Source organism: Alexandromys fortis, unplaced genomic scaffold, assembly GCF_014885135.2.
Source record: "Alexandromys fortis isolate MF-2015 unplaced genomic scaffold, M_Fortis_MF-2015_v1.1 scaffold_11, whole genome shotgun sequence".
NCBI lineage: Eukaryota > Metazoa > Chordata > Mammalia > Rodentia > Cricetidae > Alexandromys > Alexandromys fortis.
In genome coordinates this window covers 4,958,366-4,984,661 of record NW_026067912.1, presented here as the reverse complement: position 1 = coordinate 4,984,661, position 26,296 = coordinate 4,958,366, and the positions used below count along the sequence as shown (strand labels likewise).

Genomic DNA, 26,296 nt, shown 5'->3' with positions numbered 1-26,296 from the left:
CTTTTCATTCTATCTTTGGACCTTCTTCCCCTATCCCTTTCTCTCATGTCTATCAACTTCTGACATGATTTTGCTTCCTGGCTTCCTCTCAGAATCCTGTCTCCAAGCTGAGAACTCTGCTCTGCTCTGGACTGTCAGACAGGGGTCTCTTGTTCTTATATAAAATATGGAAATAAGGAAACCTTCAGACTCTTTAAGACAGAGGCAGTTAAGCAGATAGGAATCACTGCGTTGAGAACAGAAAGCGATTCTCGGTGCAGAGGACTGAACAACAGAATGCGACTAAAAGGACCTATTGATGCGGTGTGGGGGCTTTGAGCTGAGGCTCTCTGTTTAAATAGGTGGCCCAGTAGACTAAGTTGAAGATTCCAAATAGCAGCGGGAAGGCTATTCTTGACAGTCGGTCGATTTTGCTGACGCTGTTAAAAGTCTTCTTGGGTTCTGGTGGTTTTGTCTCAGGCTTGACTTCTTTTGGTTCTATGGTCGCACTTTTAGCAATGGTTGCCAAGCCAGGATCACCCCTAGCCAAGTTAGGGGTATAGCTGGTAGCTGTTGGAGCATATGTGTTGTTTTTCTTAATGAGAGGATCCTTCACTTTCTTTGGCTGGAGAAGAAAAAGTAATTTATTTAGCAAACAGTGGGAAACAAAATTATAAGTTTCTGAGCAAAAAAATAGCACTTGCTACAAAGTCCAAATCTTTGCTTGATTTAAAAATTTACAATCTGTAATTTATGACTAACATAACTGTGATCATTTGAAAAGCCAGACAATGTTTGTAACCTTTTAGACAAGAGGTAGAATCTGTTTCTTCACCGGTTAAATACAAAACAGATGGGATTATAGAAGCAATGTTATCCAAGCTCAGGATACTGGACTCAAAACCTTTTCAGTGTCAGCCTTCACCTTCTAGATACTTCCTGGAGAAGAAAGCCCAGGATAGACTAGAGAATACCTTGAGAATAGGTACAGTGCAAGACCCATGACAGCCAGAGCCAGCTGAAGCCTCAGATATGTGAAGAGGCCAAGTGTTTCTTAACTTTTGTCGAACCTCCAGTACATCACAGTGGTGTGAATGAACCCAGATTACATGAAAGGTATACTCCAGGTTGTTGCCAGGCACAAATTCAGGATTGTCAGCAAATAACTGGTTGTTATTTCAGGCTAGTTCCTAGGCTTTCATCATGAGATTTTCCTAAGCAGCTGTCCTTTTTCAGAGTTATGTGATTTAACACAGTTGCCATTAGCTATTTGCAGACATTGAACACTTGAAATTCACCTAGACTTACTTGAGATGTATTGTAAGCAAAAATATGAATAGAATTTTGATGATTTGTATAATTAAAAATATAATATAGTTCAACTCCTTGATGGCTTATAACTATAAATTCAGTATGTTTTCTGTATTCCGTATATTGGAAAGCAGTATTTTAATCATCATGGTTAATGTGTATTTATACTTTGTTGAAGTATTTTTTATTATTATTGTTATTGCTTTCCTGAGATAGGGTATCACTATATAGCTTTGGTTAGTCTCCAACTAATAGAGATCCACCTGCTTCTCCCTCTCAAGTGCTGGAACGAGATGATCGAGATGGCAGAGGGACAGAGGGAGAGCAAGAGAAGAGATGTCTTGAATGAGGGAGTCATTATGGAGCTAACAAGAAATCTAGCACCAGGGAAATACTCAGGAATCCACAAGGATGACCCCTGGCTAAGACCCTAAGAAATAGTGGAGTGGGTGGCTGAACTGGCCTTCCTTTGCAATCAGCTTGATGACTACCTTAATTGTCATCATAGAACCTTCACCCAACATCTGATGAGAGTAGATCCACAGTGAAACATTGGATTGGGCAGGGCCCTTTTAAAAGGGAAGGTAGTGAATGTGCACGGGAGGTGCTCTTAGTGGTTACAGCTGAGGACGTATACCCCAAGGTCGGGCCAGTACAGATGCCTGAATACTGTCACTGAAGGATGTCAATTTTTTAAATGTAACCCAACTGAAACATAGAAATAATTAAGCTCAGAAAACAGCCAACGTGGTATGTTTTTTTATCATAAAAATATATAAGACTAGTAAAATAATGGGTTACTTTTGGCATCAAATGTGAAAAGGTTTTTAAAAAAAAAAAACAAAAACAGTTTCCAAAACCAGATAAGGCACATTTGAAGAGAGATTTCATCTTTAATCGTCTCTCCTTCTTTCTCCTATCCTGTGCCTGCACATCGATTCAACCAAACTATCTCCATTATGAACAGTAACAGAATATTAATCCACCTGACTTCATCATTTACAGCCTGAAAAGATAAGAAAAGAGTCCTCACTTCCCTCTTGCATCTAATTCCACAAACCAACATATTCCTCCAAAAGGCTTATGGCCTCGAAATCCTGATCTAACAAAGAGCCACTGTGGTATTTACCTTTTCTGGAACCACGCTTTTGCCATCCCACGCATACCCTCTCTTGGTGAAATAGTTTACAGTGGCAAACTCAATCAGAGCTGAGAAAACAAAGGCATAGCACACGGCAATAAACCAGTCCATAGCTGTTGCATAAGCCACTTTTGGGAGGGAATTTCTGGCACTTATACTCAGGGTTGTCATGGTCAGAACAGTTGTCACTCCTGTAAGGAGAGAAATATAGTAAATAGACAATTTCATAACAGCAGGCTAAGATCAAAGGGCACCAACAGCATCATACTCAGATTTGAACTCATCTATTTTGATTTGCAGTGGAAGAGTCATGATGTAGGCTCAATATAGTTTAAGATCAATAGAACAGTAATAGGTTGGGTGGTTTGGAGGAGATAAACCACTATGCTAATTGAGAATCTGTTAATAAAGCAATGAACGTCTTTAAATAGGCATCTTGTATGTGTATCCTGAGTAGAATAGGGGATAATTCAATGCACCCAACCCTTGATATAAAAATCTTAAGTGTCTACTGCCTGCAGTATTCTAGAAATATCTATAATGTTGTTTAATAGTCTTTGTCCCAAATGTAGGTACCTGAAACTCAATTAGTCCTCTATAGTGGAAAGATGAGTAACAGTTTGGGAAATTGATTATTTACCGTATTTGCAACTTTGCTCCTGTACTATTTCTTGCTCAAAAGAGTTGCTCATTCCCTAAGAAGCAGTGCATGCATGTGTAAATGTATAGCAAGTTACATAAAAGTTGCAGTGGGCAAGATACTATATACACATAATTGCATATAGATATTAAATATCTTGCTTAAGATCAAGTGGCTTAGTGGTAGCAGAACTCATCCTTAAACACAAGTCTGATTCAAATGTCCATGACCTTTCTTCTTTCGAATGTTGCCTCATCCTCTCCACTCTGCAATTCCAAATCTAAGGATTTAAGTGTTAAATTGCTCTTTATTTTTTTTGTCTCTAGAATCTTGATTCCAACTCATTGCAGCCTCACAGGGCACTAGTGGGTGTGGTGGGGCTGTACCTTTTTTAAAAATGTTATTTTACAAGCCAATGACAGTTTTCCCTTTTTTTTCCGCCTTCAGTCCCCCCCCACACACACACCTCCCTCCACACTTCTCATCTACTCCTTATAGAGCAAGGCCTCCCATGGGACTCAGCGATGTCCGGTATATCAAGTTGAGGCAGGACCAAGTCCTTCTCCCCCTGCATCAAGGCTGAGCAAGGTCTCCCACCACAGAAAATGGGCTCCAAAAGTCAGTTTATGTACCAGGGATAAATCCTGTTCCCATTGACAGAAGTCCCCCAAATTTATTTAGATATTTCAATGAGACAGAGTGTGGGTTATGATATATTTTGCTGGTGATTGGACTAACAAATGAAACATATTGTGTTGGGACCGTATACTGAATTTAATGCTTTGAGAGGCCTTTAGTAAAATTTACAAATGTTTAAAAATATTTCAAAGTTATCTTGCCAGAATGGGTCAGAGATCACCATTAGGCAGCCATGAGCGACTACAGGGACTATTTAGAGTGCTCTGGTAAATAAACTCACAGACCTTTGTCACTATGACTGTGAAGAGGCTAATTCCGTCTTCTATCTGTCTACTGTCTATGCCATCAATGAAATTCTCAGAAAGGAGAAGCTTTCCGCAGTCACTCACAACATTACTGTGGGAATTACATTTAATCGCGTGAAGATGATTGCATTGCTGAGGAAGGAGCTGTCAATCCATGAATCTGAATCTGGGATTAATTCCTCCTGCTGATAACTTTCGAAAATCGGATGTGCTACATGGCTGATAGAAATTGTTTGTAATCTGCTTTAAATCAACAAACATTCTTAGGTTTTCCAGGAATATCAGGGTGGATGTTTGTAGTCTTTTCACTACACTAGAAAATTAAATAACTAAGAAGAAATACAGTTGAATACCTATTAAATGATATTCTTAACACACGATCAGGATTGTAAGGAATGTATTTAATGTAAGTTTGGATGGCACAGCATTCAGAAAATTCTAGGGCAAGTCCTTATTACATAACCAAACTAAAGAATATTAGCTGGCAAGCTGCCCCCAGATTTACATATCAATATTAACTAGAGCAGATAGCAAGGTAATTAAGAGTCAGTAATTGGGGAACAGAGCAGCCCAATTCCAAATCCCAACTGGATAATTGCTGAATGACCTTGGGACAATTTCTCTACAATCTCAGGCTTCGGAATTGTTGCTTTTAATTTCTTCCTTGTTAATTGATTTTATTAAATCTAACTCACAGTGTTATTGGGAGTATTAAATAAGATAATATAATAAAATATTAAATTCTTAGCCGAAGGGTTAAGGGAAATACTAACAACTATGAAGGAAAATGTCTGTGTTCTATTTCACATATCAGTATTGCCATAAACTTCAGTTTTCTAAAGTTCAATTTACAAATGCAAATATCAAAAGTAATCTGGAAATTAACTATTTTACCCCCCCCCAAAAAAAAACCTCTGTAGACTAGGAATAGTACAGAATAGTTTAAAGGGTACATTTGTGTGTGTGTGTGTGTGTGTGTGTGTGTGTGTGATTTGAATGATTTGAAGTCCCTGACATATAAAAAATGGAAAGAAACCAAAAGGTCAAAAGGTCCTGAATGGTTTTTAGATTCCAATAGTTACGCCTGATAATTAATATATTTTACCTATGTTATGGATACATTTAAAGATTGTTTTCCCTTCCTTGTACCTGCATTTGACTAGAAATAAGTTCAGACATATGCATTAAAAAGGACAATGTTATATTGCTGTTAATGGGCAAAATTAAAGGTAAAGCTTGGATCCTTTCTAGCAGCAAATTTACATGACATTGCTTGCAAAAAAGAGAGCACAGGAAGACAAAAAGATTGTATTTTCAAGTCATGCCTCATTTTGGATTGCTTTGTATCAACTGTTATAATTCTAGTGAGATTTTTTTTTCTCTGTCGGTATTTCTTTATATACTGGGGACGTGTTTAGGTATCCAGGGAGCTCAGAGAAATGTGCTAAGTTCAGGTTAAAAAGAATAGAAACATGTACTGAATAAATGTTAAAGGGCTAAAGGGCTAGGAAAATGTGTTTGTGGTTTTTATTGAACTTAAACACCACAAATATATGACTTTGCACACAGAAATACTTGCTGTAGCTGAGTTTACAGTTATACACTTATGTTCACCAAAAGGTCGTTGGTCACTGTGGTTTAAGATCATTGAAAATGTTATAAGTAATGTTTTGGACTCATAAAGCACTGAAAAGCTTTGGCAAATTTCCCGTTAGAAAGGACATTCATGACTTGAACAAGAAAAGGAAGGTAGGGGAAAAAAAGGTAGGAAAAAACTCTTTTCTGTGTAATACTGGTTTCATTTGTTTGAAATAAAATAATATGAAACCTAAAACCTAAACCATGTGTCTAATTCAATGTTTATTTCCTAGTGCAATGAGGGCTGAGATGGGATGCCCATACAGAGGCAAGAATCTCTCAAGAGGTCGGTCTTAGTGTATTGCATGGTTGTTAACATCTGCAAATAGGTACAAAGAAAAATGAATCTGAAATGAACTGCTTCTTTATTCTGCAGGTGGAAATCTTTTTGCAGGTGAATTTAGTTGTGTGCGTAAGCTGTTGTCAGAAGGCCAGGGAACAGATTAGGAGATCATCAAGCTACAAGCATTGCTAAATTCAGAAGACAAGAAACTTCTGAATAGATAGGGCAGGGTCTGTCTCTCTTTTTGAAAGAACTGATATTTTATCCCTTAGACACCATGGCTATCAGGGACATCAGAACCTCAGCATATAAACTGATTTGAAAATATGTAAATGGTTTTCTATGTGGTACCTATAGCCTTCAACACAGCAGGTACATAATAGTTGCTTGTTGAAGGAACAGGGATGAATATGTCTTCCTCCAAAGAGCATGTGGTTATTACTTCTAAATGAATGATCGGGACCAGAGTGAACCCATTATGTGCCAGCTTAATGTACCAGGATGAAACAAAGGTGATGGCTCTGGGCCAGCATTTAGGACAATGAATCTGGAGCTAATGCTTTATCATGATTCCCCAGCACCTCTCCTAGTAGCTCCTAACCTGAGATGAATTGAATCATGTGTTCATTTGGTTTCAAGTTAATAAGATGTTCAGAAAAACAGTGTCTAAGATGATTTAGGTGTAAATGACATGATGTGGTGAATCTCACTGAAAATGACTAGTATAGAAATCACATAACAACTGTTCTTCATAATTTATGATCATTAAAACTTCAAGTTCAAGCGTGTATTTCATTAAGGCAATAGTGTACATGTCATTTATGACCTCATCTTATATTCCAGAACAGAGCCCTAGCTTGGTGCATTAAAAAAAATCCAGTGTCTAACTGAATCAATAAGTTTACTGTAGCATTAGTGTCTTCATCAGATTGAAAAGTATGGTCAAGATGGTGTGTTAGCTGAGATTCAGTCAGGAAACTCTACTTTCTATGAAACATAAACTCGAAAATAATGTACCAGTAGGTCAGTTTTCACATTATACAAGGGTGTTCACTGTTCAAATAATTTCCTATTACATTGTCTTGACATACAATGTCCAGGGTTTTTTAGAGACTCTAATAGAAAAGAGTCTGTTTCTAACTCTTTTGGAATGCACTTGAGAGGTGAAAGGAACTATCTATTTCTTTGTTCACTAATGACCTCTCCCAACTTAAGGTAATCCTGGTTTTAAAAGTAGGCTGCTGCTATTTTTTAATGATTCTCAAAATCATATGCCATATATGATTTTAAAATTTTTAGGTTATTACATTTTAATCTAATAAGTGCTTTGGATGTCTGTTTCACTGTCTTCTATGACAAACCATCAAATTAAATTTATATTAAGACATTCTCTTCGTATTAGCAAAACAGCTTTCTTTGCAAAGACTTTAGCTTTTGAATCATATCATAACATAAATGATAATTCTTCAAACTTTATAATAACACAAAGTTCAAATTTGAATATAGAGTGACTTTTTTTTCCATTTTCTTTGCAGCGCCACAACCATTGACTAACTGCCCCCTAGACCTGTACACACATCTATTGATTCCACTTACCAAAGACAGTTCTTGCTGGTACCGACTCTCTGTTGAGCCAGAAGGAGACTTGTGAGAGGATAACTGTCATTATGCACGGCAGATAAGTTTGGATAACAAAGTAGCCGATTTTCCTCTTCAGGTGGAAATGAGTAGTCATAACCACATATTCTCCTAAAGGGTGAAATGGACAGTGAATTTGAATAATGTGCCTTTGAAAAGATGTTATTTCCTGCAGTTTCAAATGAAGCAAAGTTCTAGAGGTTAGCCACATCTTGTTGTCCACATGGCATCTATAGGCTAGAGGGTAAGGAACATTCTCTCTGAGGATAATACAGAGCTTTTTAGCTTAGGATCCCTTCTTATTACCTTTGTTCAATCATAAACCTAAGGGATAAAGTTAAGCCTATATTTCCAGACTAATTCTTAAAGTGATGTGCTCAATCAAATGTGTTCAACAAACAAAACCAGACTTGGCTTCATGTGTGACTTTGCAAAACAGATTGGGAATGCCAACTGAGCAAGTTTTGATGTGAAAGTTGGAACAGCTGGAGTTTAGTTTCAAGACTTCCTTGGGCCTTAGATTAGTAATGGAATTTGGTTAGAAACAGAAAATTAACAGCAAGGTAAACTCCATTATTTCTCCAAATTTATTTCCCAGAATCACTTGCTAGTATTTGGGAACACATAACACTCTTTCAGGTATATAAAGAATAATTTGAATTTACAAGGAATTTTATACTGGTAGTAATAATTTTCTATTCCTTTTATTATTTTTTTTTCAGTATTGAGGATAGAACCTAGGACATTGCACATGTAAGGAAGCTACACTGCTTCCATATCTCTGTAACCCCCCTTAGGGTTTATTTTAGTCCCTAGCCTGGACTGAGAAGCAATGCTAGGCACTCTCTAAGATCTTTCTGTTTTATTAGTCTGAAACAGTAGGTAAACAACGCAAACGACAATAAGGGTGGATTCTTCTTCATGTTACATCTATTCAATTGCAAATCTTCAAAATTTTCAGCCTGATTCACACAGAATCTATATGTGGATGCATACATGAGAAAATCAATTTATTCAGAATAAGAAATCATCATTCAGTGTAGAATAATTCCCTACCAGTCCCCATATTCCTATTCTAAGCTTCTCAATACTTGATTCATCACTTAAGAACAATTCCTGGACCTGCCTTCAGTTCATATTATGTGACCACACCTCCTCCAGAACATCTCATGATTCAGTTTTCAGTCTCTTACCTCCCTGTCACTCTACTCATAGGATGCAGTAGTGGATGTCTCTTCTCGATAATACACTCTCACAAACTTCTTTTTTCTTAAATTTTTTTCGTTTGACTTCTCTTAATAACTCTTTGATAATTTTCTTCATAAATTACTGAGTACTGTCTCAAATCATCATTTCCCTTTTTATTTTCAAGTAAATGATGCATGCTTCTCTCCTCAAATCCCTCCCCTAATCTTTCTTGGATGACAGATTACCCTCCATCTCTCTTCTTACTGGCTTTTTAGCAGTATAAAAATGCCTGCCGATTTTGCAGTGAAAATAATTTGATTTTAAAAATAAAGACCTCTAACAGAAATTCAAAGAAGACAATTAATAGCTTTTCATGGTCCACTAAGAACTATGCTTACAATCCACATTGCAGTTCACCTAGCATAGCTGAGTACCTGATATTCCTACAAAAAGAACAGAGTGTTCTAGTCCAGCCTAGGTTACATAGCCAGAAAAAAAAACAAACATACTAGTTTATTTCCTTCAAAATATTGAGCAGCACATACTGTCTAGTCATTGCCAATATATATTGTATTAGTCCTCACATATAAAAGGTTTAGAAGGAGAGGATTCTATCATCACAATTGATTTCACCTCTGCAGCATCTTTCATCCTCTTTTTTCTTTTCCATGCTTACTGTTCCCATCCCTTTTAGAGACTAATTACAATAAGCTGTCTTATGTTCTACCAGTAACATCTAACTCCAGTTTTCTCCTACCTTCAAATGTACAGGGATCTTTCACATGCAACCATAATATCCTTTCTACTTAAAATATATAACCATCATAGACATGGTTAATCGTAGTAGTTAACTTGAGTGTATTGGATAGAACAATTCTAGAAGTGTCAGAAAGAGTGTTTCTGAACATGGGAATTGACTTGGGGAGCTAAGAGCTGAAGACCCATTTTAAATGTAAGTTGGACAACCCAGTTCCGGCCCAGAAGCTGAAAGCCCGAGTATGAAAATATGCATGACTCTCTCTGTCTTACAGTGATTTTGCTGCTGTTCAAGCTCACAGGCATTAGAGTCTGGTTGCTTCTTCGGTCCTTGAAGTTGAACTTATGCTAGCAACACTCTTGAGAATTTCAGTAACCATTGTTCTGAGACTCCAAGATTTTGAGCTAAGCAGATTTGATTTGCCTTGGGATTGGTGCCATGTTGAAATAGGAGCGGCGGGGCTGCGTCCCCAGCACCCCGGCTGCCTGCTAGCTTATGCCTGAAATAACAACACACAAACTGTATTCATTTAAACACTGCTTTACCCATTTTTATCTAGCCGCTTCTAGGCTAATTCTCACATATTAATTTAGCCCATTTCTAATCATCTGTGTAAGCACCCCAAGGTGCTCTTACCGGGAAGATTCTAGCCTACGTCCATCCTGGGTCGGAGCTTCATCGCGTGTGTCTCAGAGAGCAGAGCTATCGGGAGAGTGGAGCATGGCGTCTCTGCTCCAGGGCAGAGCTGTTGAGTCTACCCGGGAGAGTTGAGCATGGCGTCTCTGCTCCAGAGAGCAGAGCTATCGGGTCTCTTGGGAGCAGAGCAGAGTCTGACCTCACTTCCTCTTCCTCCCAGAATTCTATTCTGTTTACTCCTCCCACCTATGCTTTAACCTATCAGGGCCAGCCAAGCAGTTTCTTTATTGCTCAATTACCTTCCTCCATCAGTGCCATATATTCTACTATGCAACATGCCCCCAAACCATGGAACCATCCAGTTGTGAACTAAAATATAAAAATTCCTGAGCCAAGGCATACTTTTTCCCCATTTAATTATTTTCCTTGGTATTATTTTAATAGCGGTAGAAAGCTAACATATACAATTATCTATATCAAAGTTTCTCAAACTTGCAATTGGCATTTGGGATCAAAGAATTGTTTGTGGTTTTAAAGTCCATCTTGTGCTCTGATATTGTTTAATTTCATTTTTAGATTTTGCCTGAAATGGAGACCCTGAAGCAATAGATATCACAGACTTAAATTTCCCAAATAATCTTACACTAGAGGAGGAAAGACCTCAAACTCTGGTTGAAAGGAGGAGCAGCTGCTTTCCAGAGGAAATTCCACACTGTTCCAACAGTTTGTCTGAGATTACCACCAGAAAATCAATATGAAAATATTTTCTAGATTTCATTTCATCTTTTTTTGTAAATTATAGTCCTGCTAAAAGAGAGATAGACTCTAGCAACATTTTGTGTTTCCTACTGCTACCAAAATCAATTCTCTGTTATCATCTTCTCCTGAATATTTTTTTTAAAGCCACTGTGTTTGTGTCGCTAAGACCTGTTAACATAACTACGAGTCAACAGCATCAGGTGATGCTTCCTTCCCTGCAATGAGGATAGAGATGGTCTGCATTACACACAATAAGGGATGATCTCTTCCCTGTACTCAAGGTTCTTTACAATATAGATTAACTAAGCAACGCCGGCTTATGCTTTTCCATACATCTTAACATCTTTGTACCTTGGCTAGGCAAACTATTTGACTTCTATTGCTGAACATTTTGTACATCAATCGATTGAGAAAAGCCCAAATACCAGGTCCTCAGAAGGGTAGCAAGAACTGTCCTGAGGGGAAATTGTATTAGCCTTGGAAGAAAATAAGTTTATTCGAGTTTAATACTCAGATCTATTTTCTGTTTGTATAGCTGTGGGCACCACACGTAGACTCTCTTGCTGTCAGTTTTCTTGTCTGTAACATAGTAAAACTCTAGTATAACTGAATAACAAATATCTGCTCTAACAGGACATTATATAAGAATGCTAAAATAAATCTTAGTTACTTTCTTCATTTCTTTCATTCTTTGCCCATATCGGAACTGGGGAGAGGTGTTGGCAAAAGAAATGCATTTAGAGTTACAGAAAAAATAACATTCCTAAATTCATCAATTGGTATTAATGACAACTTCAACGTATTGAATATTTACTAAGCATTTTGTACTTTATTTACAGCTGCTCTTTATACTCATTAATTAAAACTATGTTATCCATTTTACAATCTCTTTTTCAAATATTATACACAACCTTTAGTAGTTTCATTTTGATCTCTCTGTGAATTGTTGGTGATATCTTCAAGGTAAACAGGAAGAAAAGCAAGAGATCCTAATAGCATAAAAGCTCAATTTTTTGAGATCTTTGTTAAACTTTATCCTGTGTAGATATGCTAATGCTGTTTTTCCGTCCCACAGTACTGTTTACTATCCCTAACTATTTATTCTACTGTGGCCTGAAAAATGTCATCAGCCTAAAGGCAAAATATCCCATCTTTCATAAAATGTCAGGAAGATGAGTATCTATCTACATATATTCCTTCATCTTTTGTTATTTACACTGTGACATTTTTGTAAAAAGTCTGTAAAGGATATGATTCTGGAGAGTTACTTTTCGACATTATATTGTATTATAAACAATGTATTTTTCGGAGAGATTAGAAAATTATGTGAGGGCTTGCTTCCACTGTTTTGAAAGCATCTTAATTTAAATAAAATGTAAATAGCACTGGCCCAAAACTTTTAAATACGCGACAGAAGTGACAGAGACACCAGGAACAAATTGTAATCATTTTAAAATTAAAGAAAAACAGAAAAAAGAAATGCCCATATCTTAATATGAATTAAAAGTCTAGACACCAATTGTGTAATACTAAGTATAACAAATTAGCAATGTAGAAGTATAAGTTAAATATCCTCAGAGAGAATCTAACCCTGAGTGAAGCTTGTAAATTAAAAGGAATAAAATCCCTGATATATTACAAAGTAAGATTAAGGAGAATACAACGATGGAAGTGGATATAATTGGGCAAATTGGTATTTGGAGTTGGTTTGGAGGTGGCTTTCTCATATGCTTGTTAAACATCTTGGTTTGTTTTCCTAGCCTTCCTTTTTCTGATTTGTCTACATTATATGACACTGTTGAGCTGGCCTATTTGCTATAATGCTCTGAGGATAAAATTTAAGAGCATTGTGACAGTATTTGTAATCCTGAACAGTGTGCAGATTTACAATGTAAGATAGAGTGGTAGCTGTATATTCTTTCTGACTCGGGAAATCAAGTCTCAGTGAACTTGTAGAATGTTATTGAACATTGAGTCCATATGGAATGTTTTCCACATTCCACGGGGGGGATAAAAGGAAACGTGCTTCTGTAATGGAACGCTTAGCCTAACCAGATCTTTTCTCTCATTTGAAATATCATTTAGTTGACTAGAAAACCACAGAAGCCTTTTCTCTGATGACCATGGACCAGACATTACAGATAGGAGCTCTGAATGCTGATCACATTTCAATCCAGTCAGATAAGATGATCCCTGATAATGTTGATCTAGGAAGTTATCTTTCAGACAAAATCTAGAAAAGCTTCCTTATCTAAGAAAGGTGACCCTGCAGGTTTTTTTTTTTTTTAGTCATTTTCCCTAAGGATAAAATATCATAATTCAGAAGAAACAAGTTACATTCCAAGCTTACTAACAAGCCCTCAGATCAAACTGGCTTTGGAAAACAAAACAATGTCAAGTTGCCCTTGAAGATTTTAAAAACATTGCGCAAATTACCTTCTTATCTTTTTCTGGATATTGATGTTATTCTTGTCCCAAAGGGCAATGCAATGGTTTCAGTTTTCTTTACATGAGCTGCAATCACTGACCTATAATCTCAGATACCATTCTTTCTCACATCACTGAAGTGACTTAGAGGTATGTGAACCTGAAGCCTGTCATGGGGATTGCAAGATGTGTGTTTACAAATAAGTAGGATAGCACTGATTAACATTGTAAGTAGCCATTTAGAATTGACTAGGCCCCTCAAAAGATTTTAAGGTGGACAAAGATTTTTTTTTTTCTATCTAGTGACTGTTTTGTGTTTAGAGATATCATTCTCTGGTCTCCTGGCAGGAACAGGGAGGTAATTGAACTCAGTGTCATCTATCTGAATGTTTTCCGGGCTCCACAATGAGGTGTGAAATATAGCATTGAAAACCTTGCATGAAACCTTTGTTGCCTTCATCTGAAATGTGAAGAGATGGATGGTTGATGAGCTTAAGTGGGCCCAAAGGATGTATAATTCGGTTTCTTCATGCAGTGTTGAAGATGGACATCACACTGAGCTCATGTATTTGAGAATTTGCTGTCATTTCCTCTGCTCTCCAATATTTAATAATAAGCAGTGATCACCTCTTTTATTTAGGTATATTCAATGTCAAATTACAGAATGCCTATTCCAAGTAAGGCTAACCTTTGGGCTTGACCAACTCAGTGACCCAAGTGTTGGTCTTTTATCTCCTTGCCTCAGTCAACCTTTCTTTTTGATTATACTTTCTACTCTGAATAACTGTAATTTTGTTGGCATGCCTCCTTAGGAAGCAAAAGGTCATTTGAGAGAACCCTTAATTTAAAGATGTAGTGTCTCATACTGGAGTGGGCTCTAATGGTATGATCACAGTGATAAAGGATAGAACTTCAGTAGAGTCTTTTTTGTCCAAATGGTCTTCCAGTATGTGTGTGTATGTGCACGCGTGCTCACACACTCGCACGTGAATTCCTGCAATATAATTATCTCCTCGATATCACCAACTACTATCACAAAAGATTAAATGTGCCTGTGTATATGATACTAAATGCATAGAACCTGGAATATTGACTACAGTTTCCCAACAGAGACACATATTACCAATATGAAAACTTGCCTCGGGTTGTAATTTTTCCTCAATTAACCTAAGCTATATTTTTCCCTTATTTACTCAAAATATTTATTCATTGCCTCCTTTGCCATAGCTACTACAGAAAATAATAGGGATAAAGAAAACAGACACGATCTCTGCCCTCACAAAAACATTAGCATGGCACTTAGCACCCATTATGATAATTGTAGTTTATGTGTTCATCCACTCTAGACTTCACTTTCCCTGAGAGCAAGGTCTGTGTTGTGGCCATCATTGAAACTCCAGTGTCAGTCATGATACATTACTTATGAAAACATTCTTTTTCAAGAACAGAGCTTGTTTGGGTATCTTTTTCAACACACGTTGTAAAACAAAAACAAACAAACAAAAAAATTATTAAAAAAAATTGGACTGAAACAATAGCCGTTGTGCAATAATTTCAGCATCTACTGTGTGATATTCCTCAGTGTTTTATACTAGGGCTGCAACCTAATTTCTAGTTTTTGTCTTAGGTATGAGGCTAGAACCTGAGTGCTTATCCATGCTATGCAAGTCACTCACCCTTAGCTACATTGCCAGCCACTATCTCATCTTTAATGAAGTATGTCATTCTGGCCCCTTAAATGGAGCACAAACTTCTGTCTAGAGAACGAGGGGAAGTTTCTGTCTGGCAAAAGAACTGGCTCAACATTTTAACGTTTTGGGGACAGTACCGGGATGTCTATCCACATCCTCCTCATAGTAGAGAGGAAATCATGGGATTTCCACCATGCTGCTGCATTTCCGATAAGAGCAGAGTTGAGAGCAGATCCTCTTCATCTTATAAAACAATAAGTATAGCTATTTTAGCTCCTAATGAAGTGATAGGTATTTGTAAACAAGCAAAATACACATGTTGCATAAAAATTAGGTGACTGACTTTTTTACATGAAAATGTTAACATTTTTAGTGTTCCCAGAATGAAATCTGAAACAGAAGAGTTTTGTTGTTGTCATTGGTGGTCAAGGTGGTTTCTTGATAAATTAGCATCACTGCTTTTGTACATGACATCACTTTTTTTTTGAAACCACAAATTAAAGCGCATTAAATAAATTCAAATTCTGTGAGATGTGTAAAAAATAATTATTAGATCGTAACAAATACTTAGCAATTTAACACATGTAAAATACAGAAATTTGAGGGGAAGCATAAGTTTTCTGATTTGTTATGTCCCATTTTTAACTTACAATATTTTATTATCAGATTTCAAATAATCCAAGATGGTCCCCTGTATTACTTAACTCTTTACAATAACCTTAGAATCTTTGGGCACAGTTGGCCTGAGAATTAATTGATAAAATTTTATCTCCTTTAATTCCAAAATGGAATGGTCAGTATTGTATACCTCCACTGGCTTCAGCTGTGGGGACAGTCTTTTTGGTGTCCTGTGTATAGTGATCAATGCTTAAATTTATACATGATTCTTTGACTATGACAATAAGTAGGATATAGAGGCCACAAATAGCTAGCATTAATGTAACAACACTATGTGCAAAAGCTTGTAGAAAATTATCAGCATGGGTTTGATCTATTATTACCAACATACTCTAGAGTTACTACAATCAGTTGAAAAACTGAAGGCATAACAAATTAACACAGACTTTCATCCGTAACAGTTTATAACTCAAGTTTCTGTTTATATCTCAGGCTGTCCTGATCATATAGAACCAACCTCTTTTATGCAAATAAAAAGAATCCAGACATACCTAAATCGCAAGTATAGCACTGTAAGCCCAGAGTTCACTCCTTTCCTACTTTTTTGTTACAAGGGGGAGTTACAGAGCTCTTACATTCTTGCTATACACTTTTCATTTCCTTAATATCAGAGTAATGAAATTGAACTTACCTGTACTAGATTGAACAATTCCAGAATCAACTGTTTGTCCAAGAAGGTCATACTGGTTTAAGCGTGACCCATCTTCGGCGACAACCACTGAGCGAGCAGGCTCTCTGGTCCACTCATAGACAACTTCTGCTCTTGTATAAGCATCTGAGAAAGAAAGAAAAAAGAAGAGCATAGTTATACATCTTGTCTCTTTGTTCCACTAACGAGCTCATTGTTCCATCAGCTTCTTATTTTCAACCTCATTGTTATAGATGGCACACTAGAAAAATGAAAGCTCAAATTCGGTTGATTGGTATTATAAATACACATTTATTCTGAGGGTTTCTTTGAGTCATTTGTTCACTACTAACATTGAGAACATACAAAATATACAGCACTGTGCTAGTATTGCTATAATAGACATACACAAAGTCTCTGACTTTATGTGACTTATATTGGCATAAGAGAGACACAGAAAGCCAAAAGAGATAAATAAAAAAAACTCCACAGAGTTTTTAAAGTCATATAGTACTGGGTGAAAAGGGGATTGAGGGAGAAGGGCTACATTTAGATATGGGAAAGGACTTGGAGAGACTCCTAGTCAACACTTTTATAATTGCAAGTCCAGAAAAGAGAAGGTGGGCAGAACAGAGGTCAGAAGAAAGAACTCGTTCAATAGACAAGATGCTTTGTGGTTGTTTTTCGCTTCTCTTTATTTCAGGCAAAGGTGTGACTCAGTTGAAGAAGACTAGTATATCCACAGAAAAAAAGCATGAGATTAGAAACAACAACCCTAGGTCCATATGTACCACACGGTGTACAGTAAATGGAGAACTATCAACAGAAGTGTCGCTGTAGAGTCCTTGGACAAGAGGCCTGCACTGGCATTTTTTCAGGTTGATTATTTGTGTGGGTATTTATAATCATGATGCTGTTTATTTTCAATAGCCAAGTCACTGCTAGTGAAGACATCTCCCATATGAGGTTCTGGTTCGTGAGTCCTAAATCCACTCAGATTAGAGATGAGTGGATGGAAATGAAGGAAAGAAAGAAATGAAGGGGGAGGGTAGAAAGAAGGAAGAAAAGAAGTGGCAGGAGGTAAGAAAACATTTCACAGAATTTCTGTTTTCCAGTCATAGAAGACCCACTTTACCTGACTGCGATGCTGTCCTCTGTTTAGATGCACAATGATGTTAACATTTTAAGGAGTATCAGATGAGGAAGAGTAAGCTGCTTTAGATTATTTGATGGGAGGGCATGACAACGAAGGTTGGCCTTATGATACAAGCTTGAATCCCTGGCCAATGGCCAGCTCATCCATTAGTCACATTTGGCAATGCTCCCAGGGACCAAACCACTTTTAGAGAGCTATGAAAATGTTTTAATTTATTTAAGATCTAAGATCAATATAACCTAAACTGTCATGTATTCATCTTTATACCACCAGTTATAAACTATGATTTAAATAATGTTTTGGAACAATGCCCCCCCCACAAGATAAAAATACTTAGGGTTCATTGAATTCTTAGCACTGGCCTTTCAACACAACATTCAAGCTCAGGCTTGAGTATTATGTTCTAAAGTATTGTAAGATTTTTGCATTATGGTTGCCTTTCATATAAAAATGATGTTATCTGCAAAAACATACACTGACTTTGAAGCAAAATTTGGAGCATCACTCTTCTCAGAGCTGAGGGATGCAGGAAAGTTGATATCTTGCTTCCCCATCTTAGGTAGGCATCCTGTCTGCCCTATCATCATTTCTAAGTCTATTTATAGCAGCTACCCCTTGAGAAAACTCTTACAGAAGTTTGAAAGAAAATAATTTAATGTACCTCGACACAAATTTAAGTGACAAAAGGATAATCTATAATTTGCCCCCACAGATTTTAAACATTTCCTTATTTTCCATGGATAAAAGAAAAAGGTGTTTCACCATTCTACAGAGTAGGATAATTTCATCAATGAGGAAGATATAAAATTAGACTTTAAAAATTCTCTTAGAAAAGGGCAGAGCACACAAGTTGGTGAAGCATCTACATTACTTGCAGTCCATGCATACAAAGTTTTAGGAAAATATTTTTTCTGGTTAAAGCAAGTTTCTGTTTTCTTACTGAATTCAACCCACTGTATTTGTTAGAGCATGAACTGTCCTAATGCACCTCTTGGGAAAGCTTCAGTGGCCACATGCTTTTATCACATTTTATAGACAGTAAACTGGGGCACAGAATCAAATACGTGTTACAAGTCATGCCACTATTTAGTGGGGAAAGAGATATAAAAGCTTAAAATGCTATTCATTCTGCTCCATCTCATTTGAAATATTTTATTTTCTAGAAAAAAAGTCCACTTTGCACATAAGCCAAGGAAGTCGACCAGTTCTGCGAATGTCGAGGAAGCTAATTCTAGAGCTCATGCCATTTGGAACAAGCTAAATCTTCTGCTACTATATTGTACAGTTGTTGGCAACAGTGCAGGCATGGTATCACTTTATACTTGAGTTGTCTCTGGAATGCGAATACAGTTAGAGCGGGAAAAGTGGTGTGCTCTCTTTGACGCCTCATGCTTCATATTTTTAGAAGTACCGTGGTGTATGAAAGCATTCCATCCCTCTTATCCAGTGCAGGGAAGGTTCACATCACTTACTATATTGAGTTTTTCCTGGAAATTTCCCTAAATAGGGCAAAAGTTGGGACACGGAGGTGGGGTGGAGTGAGGAGAAGGGGAAATGGGGAGAGAAAAGGGAGAAAGGGAGGATTGGAGAGAGCTTGAGGGAATGGGATGGTTGAGATGGAGGAAGGGTGGATATGGGAGTAGGGAAGAAGATATCTTAATTAATGGAGCCATTTTAGGGTTGGCAAGAGTCTTGGCTCTAGAGGGGTTCCAGGTGTCCAAGGAGATGTCCCCAGCTAGGTCCTTGGGCAGCAGAGGAGAGGATGCCTGAACGGCCTTATCCCATAGCCACACTGATGCATATCTTGCATATCACCATAGAACCTTTATCTGGCAATGGATGGAGATAGAGACAGAGACCCACATTGGAGCACTGGACTGAGCTGCCAAGGTCCAGATGAAGATCAGAAGGAGGGAGAACATGAGCAAGGAAGTCAGGACAGCGAGAGGTGCGTCCACCCACAGAGACGGTGGGACTGATCTAATGGGAGCTCACCAAAACCAGCTGGACTGGGACTGAACGAGCATGTGATCAAACTGGACTCTCTGAATGTGGCTGACAATGAGGGCTGACTGAGAAGCCAATGATAATGGCACTGGGTTTTGATTCTACTGCATGTACTGGCTTTTTAGGATCCTGGTCTGTTTGGATGCATACCTTCCTAGACCTGGATGGAGGGAGGAGGACCTTGAACTACCCACAGGGCAGGGCATACTGACTTCTCTTAGGACTGGAGAGGGAGGGGGAAGGGGAGGGGAGGAGTGTGAGGGAAATGGTAGGAGGGGAGTTGGTGGAAATTTTTAATAAATAAATAAATTTTTAAAAATTGTTCAAAAATAAAATAAAATCAATAAAAATAAAAATAAGAAAAAAAAAGAATGCACTCCCAGGATGCAAACTGGTACTTTATGGTAGAGAAGATAGAAGGAAGACACAAGAATAGTTTATGTGAATGGATAATTCTTAAATATAAGGAAACAAAAGCTGCTCAGTCAAACAATTTAGAACTTGATTTCAAAGGGTTCATTTTCCCTTGTAAGAAATTGTAAAACAAAAGCCATTGGTTGCGGTTATGAAATAACCTAGTGTTAGTACTGCACGCACACGTGTATTTGCTATCAAGAAAAGAACTATAGAATCAACTTAGAGTGCCTGTTATCAGCCTCAATAGCCAGGTTTTTGTGTTTTCCTTTGATTCTTCACTCCTCTTTTATATATCACCTCAAGTTTAAATGCTGAAAAGCAAAAAGGCACTTAAAACCTGGTTGGTATAATCTTTCTTTATTCAATGAACATCTAACTATTGTGCTACCCTCTGCAACAGAAAATGCTAAATAAAATATACCCTGCTCCTATAGTTTTGGTTGTGAGCCTAGCCTTTAATGGCTGAGCCATTAATCCAGCCCAACCCTGCTCTTATAAAAGTTGTAGCCTTTGTACAACAGAAAGTGCTCATGAATAAGCAAAAATGATAAAGAATACATACAGTAGCAAATGTTATAAAATAAGTGGGAAAAGAGGTCAAGAAGATTGATAGGGCCATATACAAATTACTATAGAACCATTGGGAAAGAACTTAAGAGGTCCTGGTAAGGCTGAGATGTGGAAGATGAGAAGACCACCCACAGAGATGCAACCAAGAGAAGCACAACGCAGGAGCCATCACACAAGAAACACCCGGGAGAAACCTGCTTAGACATTTTTTCTTTAACTTTATTCTTTTCATACGGTACCTCATTTGTTTTCTCCCCAAGTCCCATTCCCTTCTTTTAAAATACCTCTCAAATTCTTCAGATGAAAACCTGTCTATATGAAAATATATTTTGCCCAACCTTCTATGAGAACATAAGCAAAGCAAAACACATTACATTATACTGAGAAGTAGGTAGATGATGCTTAGGTTTTTGGAAAAGCTTTGATTTTTTTTTTTTTGTTTTCTTTACCAACAATCCCTCATCTCCCTGAAAGCAGATGCAAGTGCTTGAGATGCCATTTTGTGATGAACTTCATGTAAAGATTCCCTTTGTTAAGAGGTGGGACTGAACAGACTTCAACCAACAACAACCTTTACATATCTCATATAAAAGTGCATGATGACCCCTTTCCTTGAGCTGACCACACTACCAGAGTATGTCTTATTTCAAATTAAACTTTAATTCATTGATCAAATAAGAACACTTTGAAGCCTAATTGAAGTTGAGAATAATTGGTAATGACACGGTGATGGTGGTGATGGATCAATACTGTCTTAGGAACAAAATAGTAGGTGATCTTTGATCTTCTTCCTCCTAAGGTTACATTGTGGACTGGGAGAACTTATCAAGGATCATATATTTGATGCACTATTTGATATTCAAGTAACATATAATAGCATCACTATTAGAAATGTAACTCACTCAGGAGAAAACAGCAGAATCCTAATGTAAAGAGTACATTGAAATAAGAAGGGGTTGGGAAAAGGCCATCTTCCCTAAAGTCCGGTTTAGCTGGAAGGTTTGGAGGAGATTAATTTTGAGTCCTCAGGATAGAATGTGATCCATAAATAAAGAACAATGTCTCCCCATGACTGGAGCTGCTAGGCACATGAAGGCCCTTCGCTATTTTCTTTGCTTGCGATCATCCTACACTCTCACTATTTTTCTTCGATGAATCATATTTTACCAAAATAGTTGCTCAGTCTGCCTGTCTAGTGGGAACAGTAAGCTAGTTAGGTAAACCAAGATTGACTCAGTCCCTGTCTGAAATCTCTCTGCAGGAAGCCAGGAATACATTATCCTCACTCCATGTATGCATTACAGTCAGAAATAGAAGGGGAGAGAGAAGCTCAGAAAGTCCAGTTCAGCAGCCCAAAGTTTCCTTGTCTCCCCAAAGGTACTCCTTGGTGTTGCTCTCAAACAGTGCATGTCTATAAAGTTGACACAATAGGGATACAGCTATGATACTATCAAATGGAAACGAGAGCATCAATACATTCATGAATTCCATGGGACACTCATACCAACCTAGAAAATTTCAGACATGATCATTTATTTTCTCGATATCTCTATAACATGCCTTTGAAGATATATCTTTAAAGCATGGTTGAAGAAAAACACCTACACGTTGTCACAAGCCAGCTATGAATATTTTCTAAACACCTTGTCAGACACTGTAAATTCAATAGAGCAATCTGCTTTTATTGGAATGAAAATGTATCTATGAGATTCAAGATTCTTGTCCCTTTTCCATAAATTCTACCTGATGATGCTTTTCTACTAGATGGTTTAATTCATGGTTTTTATTTTAGTAAATAAAAAATAACCCGGGAACTGGAGAGATGGCTCAGTGTTGAAGAGTGTGCATTACTCTTCTCAGGATCCCGAGTTTGGTTCCCTGCACTGAAATCAGGCAGTTCATGGCCACTTGCACCTAAAGCTCCTAGAGATTTGATGTCCTCTTCTGGCCTCCACAGATGCACACACATGCATGATGTACATTCACATAGTGTCCAAGCTAGAGTTACTATTGCTGTGATGAATTACTATGACCAAAGCAACATGGAGAGAAAGTGGTTAATTTCAGCGTACACTTCTGTGTATCATCCCTGAGAGCAGAAACTCAAACAGGGCAGGACTCTGGAGGCAGGAGCAGATGTAGAGTCCATGGAGGGGTGCTGCTTACTGGTTGCTTCCTATGGCTTGCTCAGTCTGCTTATTTGTACAGTCCAGACCCACCAGAGCAGAGATGGCACCTCCCTCATTGGACTAAGACACAGACTCCAACTAATGACTTATTTTAAAAAAAGTCTTGCAGCTGGATCTTACAGAGGCATTTATCTCAACTGACTTTCCTTTCTTTCAGATAAGTCTGGCTTGTGTAAGCTAATGTAAAATTAGTCACCGTACATAGACACGCATATATACATGAAAATAAGTATAACAACTTTTTTAAAAAATTAAAGTAAGGACTAATACTCATAGGCAAACAACTCTTGTAATATAGGGCTGTCTGAATTTTTTTGATGTATTTGTGACTCTCCAACAGACCATAACTAATTGTAAATCTTTTGCTTAAGTTCATAGATCTTGCAGAAGAATAATGACAATTTGAAGTAAATTTACTTACAGCTTCCAAATTTTAGTGGGCAGGCATGGGCGTCCATAGGGAAATCCTCCAAGTGCATTGGGCATTCGGCTCTCACTGTCAGTCTTATTAATTAAGGAGACAGAATACAAACAAAAGCTCTATAGATTAGACACTTGCTGATAATTAGAGCTTGACGTTATTAACTATAGAACACATATTACCAAAGCAGATTACATGGACATAAAAGGTACACCTATGATATATTCGAAATAATCAAATGATCTAGAAAGACTTATGAGCTACCGCGATTGTTTTCTATAATTTTCTGTTTGTCTTGTAAAAATCAACAAGATTGGATTTTTGAGAAGGGAAAAACATTACTGGTGTTTCTTATAACAAAGAGCATCCACTAATTCATCTAGCTATGGGAAGTGTTCAGAGAATTAAAGTAGATATAATCAGATATTTAATTGCATAGTCAAATAATGGATAGAGTAATTTCCCTGATTTGATTATTAAACAATGTATACCTAAATTGAAAGCATATTGGAAGTCCTAAATATCTATAATTATTGTCTGTCAATTAAAGGTGCAAAAACTTCTATAAAAGAACATGCATAATTGCCACTCGATCCTTGATTGTGAAGGACACAATATCAGCAATACCAAGAATAGTCCTCTTGTCCTAATCGTTCTCTGAACCCTTCCCCAAACTGCACCACCGAATGGGACAAAAAAAAAATAGAACAGGTGAAGCAGAAACTTTCCTGGAGTTTGTGAGACTGGTTCATGAAAGGTGCAAACCCTCCTTGATGATTTTTGTGAAGTAGGACTGAATTTCCAACAGTCAGTTCTATTTACAAACCCATTGCCTAGTTGAGGCAGGGCTCTACTGTATGTCCTATCAGTCTCAGATGTTCTGGTATTGTGGACGACTCTACTCGTGTTTTTGTTTTTTCATTTGTTTGTTTTGATTTTGAGACTGGCTTTCTCTGCATAACAGCTCTTGGCTGTCCTGGAACCCATTTTGTAGACCAGGCTGGCCTCAAACTCATAGAGATCAGGTATGCTGCCTCCCAACTGCTAAGCTTAAAGGCATGCACCACCCCCATTGAGACATTCTATTCGCGTTTTTAAAAAATATGCTAAAACAAATTCATTGAACTATAAATATATTTATATTATGTATATATAATATATATTAGTAAATATATATTACTATATATGTGTGTGTATTAATAAATAGAAGTGTGGGAAGACTTGTGTTTATTTTCTTCATAAGATTTAAAAAGAAAAAAAATTATTTGAGTGTGTTCATAGATATGAATGCAAATATTCCTTGGTACATATGTGAAAGGACAACTTCCAAGAGCCCGTTCTTTCCTTCCATTATGTGTGTCTTGGTTCCCTTACCTACTGAACCACATAGCCGAAAATGTTTGAAACATTTTTAGCAAGTCCTGCATTATTCTTTCTATTAAGTAGCTCAAAAATGTGGTAGAATGTCTTTATAGCCAATTAAAACAATTAGGTCTTATAATACAGATCAAGGCATTATAGAATGCATATTAATATTTGTATTACATGTTCAACTATTTTAAAAGTTGGTAATGCGAGGAAACTGGTAAGTAATTTAGTTAATGGAATGTGTCATTTGTTTATGTTAAAGACTTTTACAATCCCAGAAAACATTAATGCAAAACCATTTAGGATCTGAACATCATTGACACAGGAAAGGAATAAACACTGGGTTAGGGTCAAGCATGAGTTGAGAGCTGCCTGTCTGTAACTAAAGCAGATTTTAGTTTGCAGCATGCTTGGGTCCTGCTTAAAAGCTGCCATACTCCACGTATTCATATGTATTGGTCCTTTATTTTCTTTCCCGTTGTTATTTTCCCCATATTCTTAAATCCTATTGTGTTTTGACTAGATTGATTCAATTCCTAAAGAGGTTTTTAAACTAATTTTTCTATCTTTTTTCATCTAAGTAATTGTTTATGAAAACATGCATATTCTGGCAACATCTTGTAAAGTCAAACCATCATTCTAATCCTATATTAAACACAGACAACACAGCTGAGACTTTTTCTTCCTGTTCCTCCTTTTCCTGTTCTCCTCCTCCTCCTTTTCTAAGGGGATAAGCCCCATAAAGATGGCAGCATGAAGCTTTCCCTGAGAGCTGACTTCTGGGCCACAGTATGCAGTCAGTCAGTCATTGGATGCCTCTTTGGGATCAGATGAAGAAACATATTATACACAATGCCCATTTTCCTGATCTTTTCCTGTATCATCACCTCAAAACAAAACCACAAACTCAGAACGTGGCATGAATTTCTATATTGGTGCTTCAGTAACTCTCCCTCGTTCCTTCAGTCAGCCACTTTCCCTGGTGGAATGTGAACAAATTACTTCTATGTTTTTGAATTTAAAAAAAAAAAGGCTTTTCTTTTTTTTCACCTTTCAATTCAACACAGACAAAACCTCAAGTTATAATTGTCCTAAAGATGTTTCCAGGAAGAAAACAAAATAAAACAAAGCAAGCAAACAACACCACCAGCTAGTGTCTTCTGCTAATTTGCTTCATTATTAAAAAATCATTTTTAAATACCTTAATTTGAAACAGGTGCTGAGATTGTGGTAGCCGGGAATTCTTTCCCCTTCGCTCCATACAAGGAGATGTCTCCAGTTTTGATACTACTGTGATTAGCATAGATGAAGTTGCAGCAGCTTACAAACAAGCATGCAGTTTGAAATGAGAGGGATGTTATGAAGTAGCACACACGAAATTATAGCTCACCCGGGGACACAGAAATACTTGACCAGAGTGGAAAGTTCATAAGGATAGGATGTCAAGAGGGATTGCAGGTGTGAAATAAATTGCAAATTCATGTCTACCATGTGAAATACACATATTCCAATGAAAGCATTTTTATTATGAATTTTGGAGAGGGAAGCTCTTGGTAACTTCTTCAGAAGGCTTTGGACAATTAGATATTTGAGATGGATTACGCAGCCCTGCTAACGTGATTTTGTGTTTAGTTTAAAAAAAAGCAGTAAAAGAAAACACGGGTTAGAAGTGGTAGTGCTCATCTTGTTATCTCAGGTGTTTTATATGAAAGTTCAGAATTTTATATGAAAAGGAAACCTTTGTTCTCAATTATTTGTGCAATTTCTAGATGAAATCGGAGGCAGACAGTGTTATATTGGCTATCTCAGTGTAAAGAAATGGTTGGGCAA

At 37.2% G+C, this 26,296-nt stretch overlaps 1 protein-coding gene across 1 annotated transcript in view; it reads right to left on the bottom strand.

Annotated features, from left to right (window-relative positions):
- Positions 1–292: 292 nt before the first annotated feature.
- Gabra1 (gamma-aminobutyric acid type A receptor subunit alpha1) overlaps positions 293–26,296 on the bottom strand; it is a 50,903-nt gene continuing 24,899 nt past the window's right edge. The window contains exons 5-9 of the mRNA XM_050138733.1: positions 23,099–23,181; positions 16,342–16,485; positions 7,533–7,685; positions 2,420–2,622; positions 293–604 (exon numbers count right to left, since the gene is read on the bottom strand). Coding sequence (XP_049994690.1) covers positions 293–604; positions 2,420–2,622; positions 7,533–7,685; positions 16,342–16,485; positions 23,099–23,181 — 895 coding nt within the window. The remainder of the gene's footprint in view (positions 605–2,419; positions 2,623–7,532; positions 7,686–16,341; positions 16,486–23,098; positions 23,182–26,296) is intronic.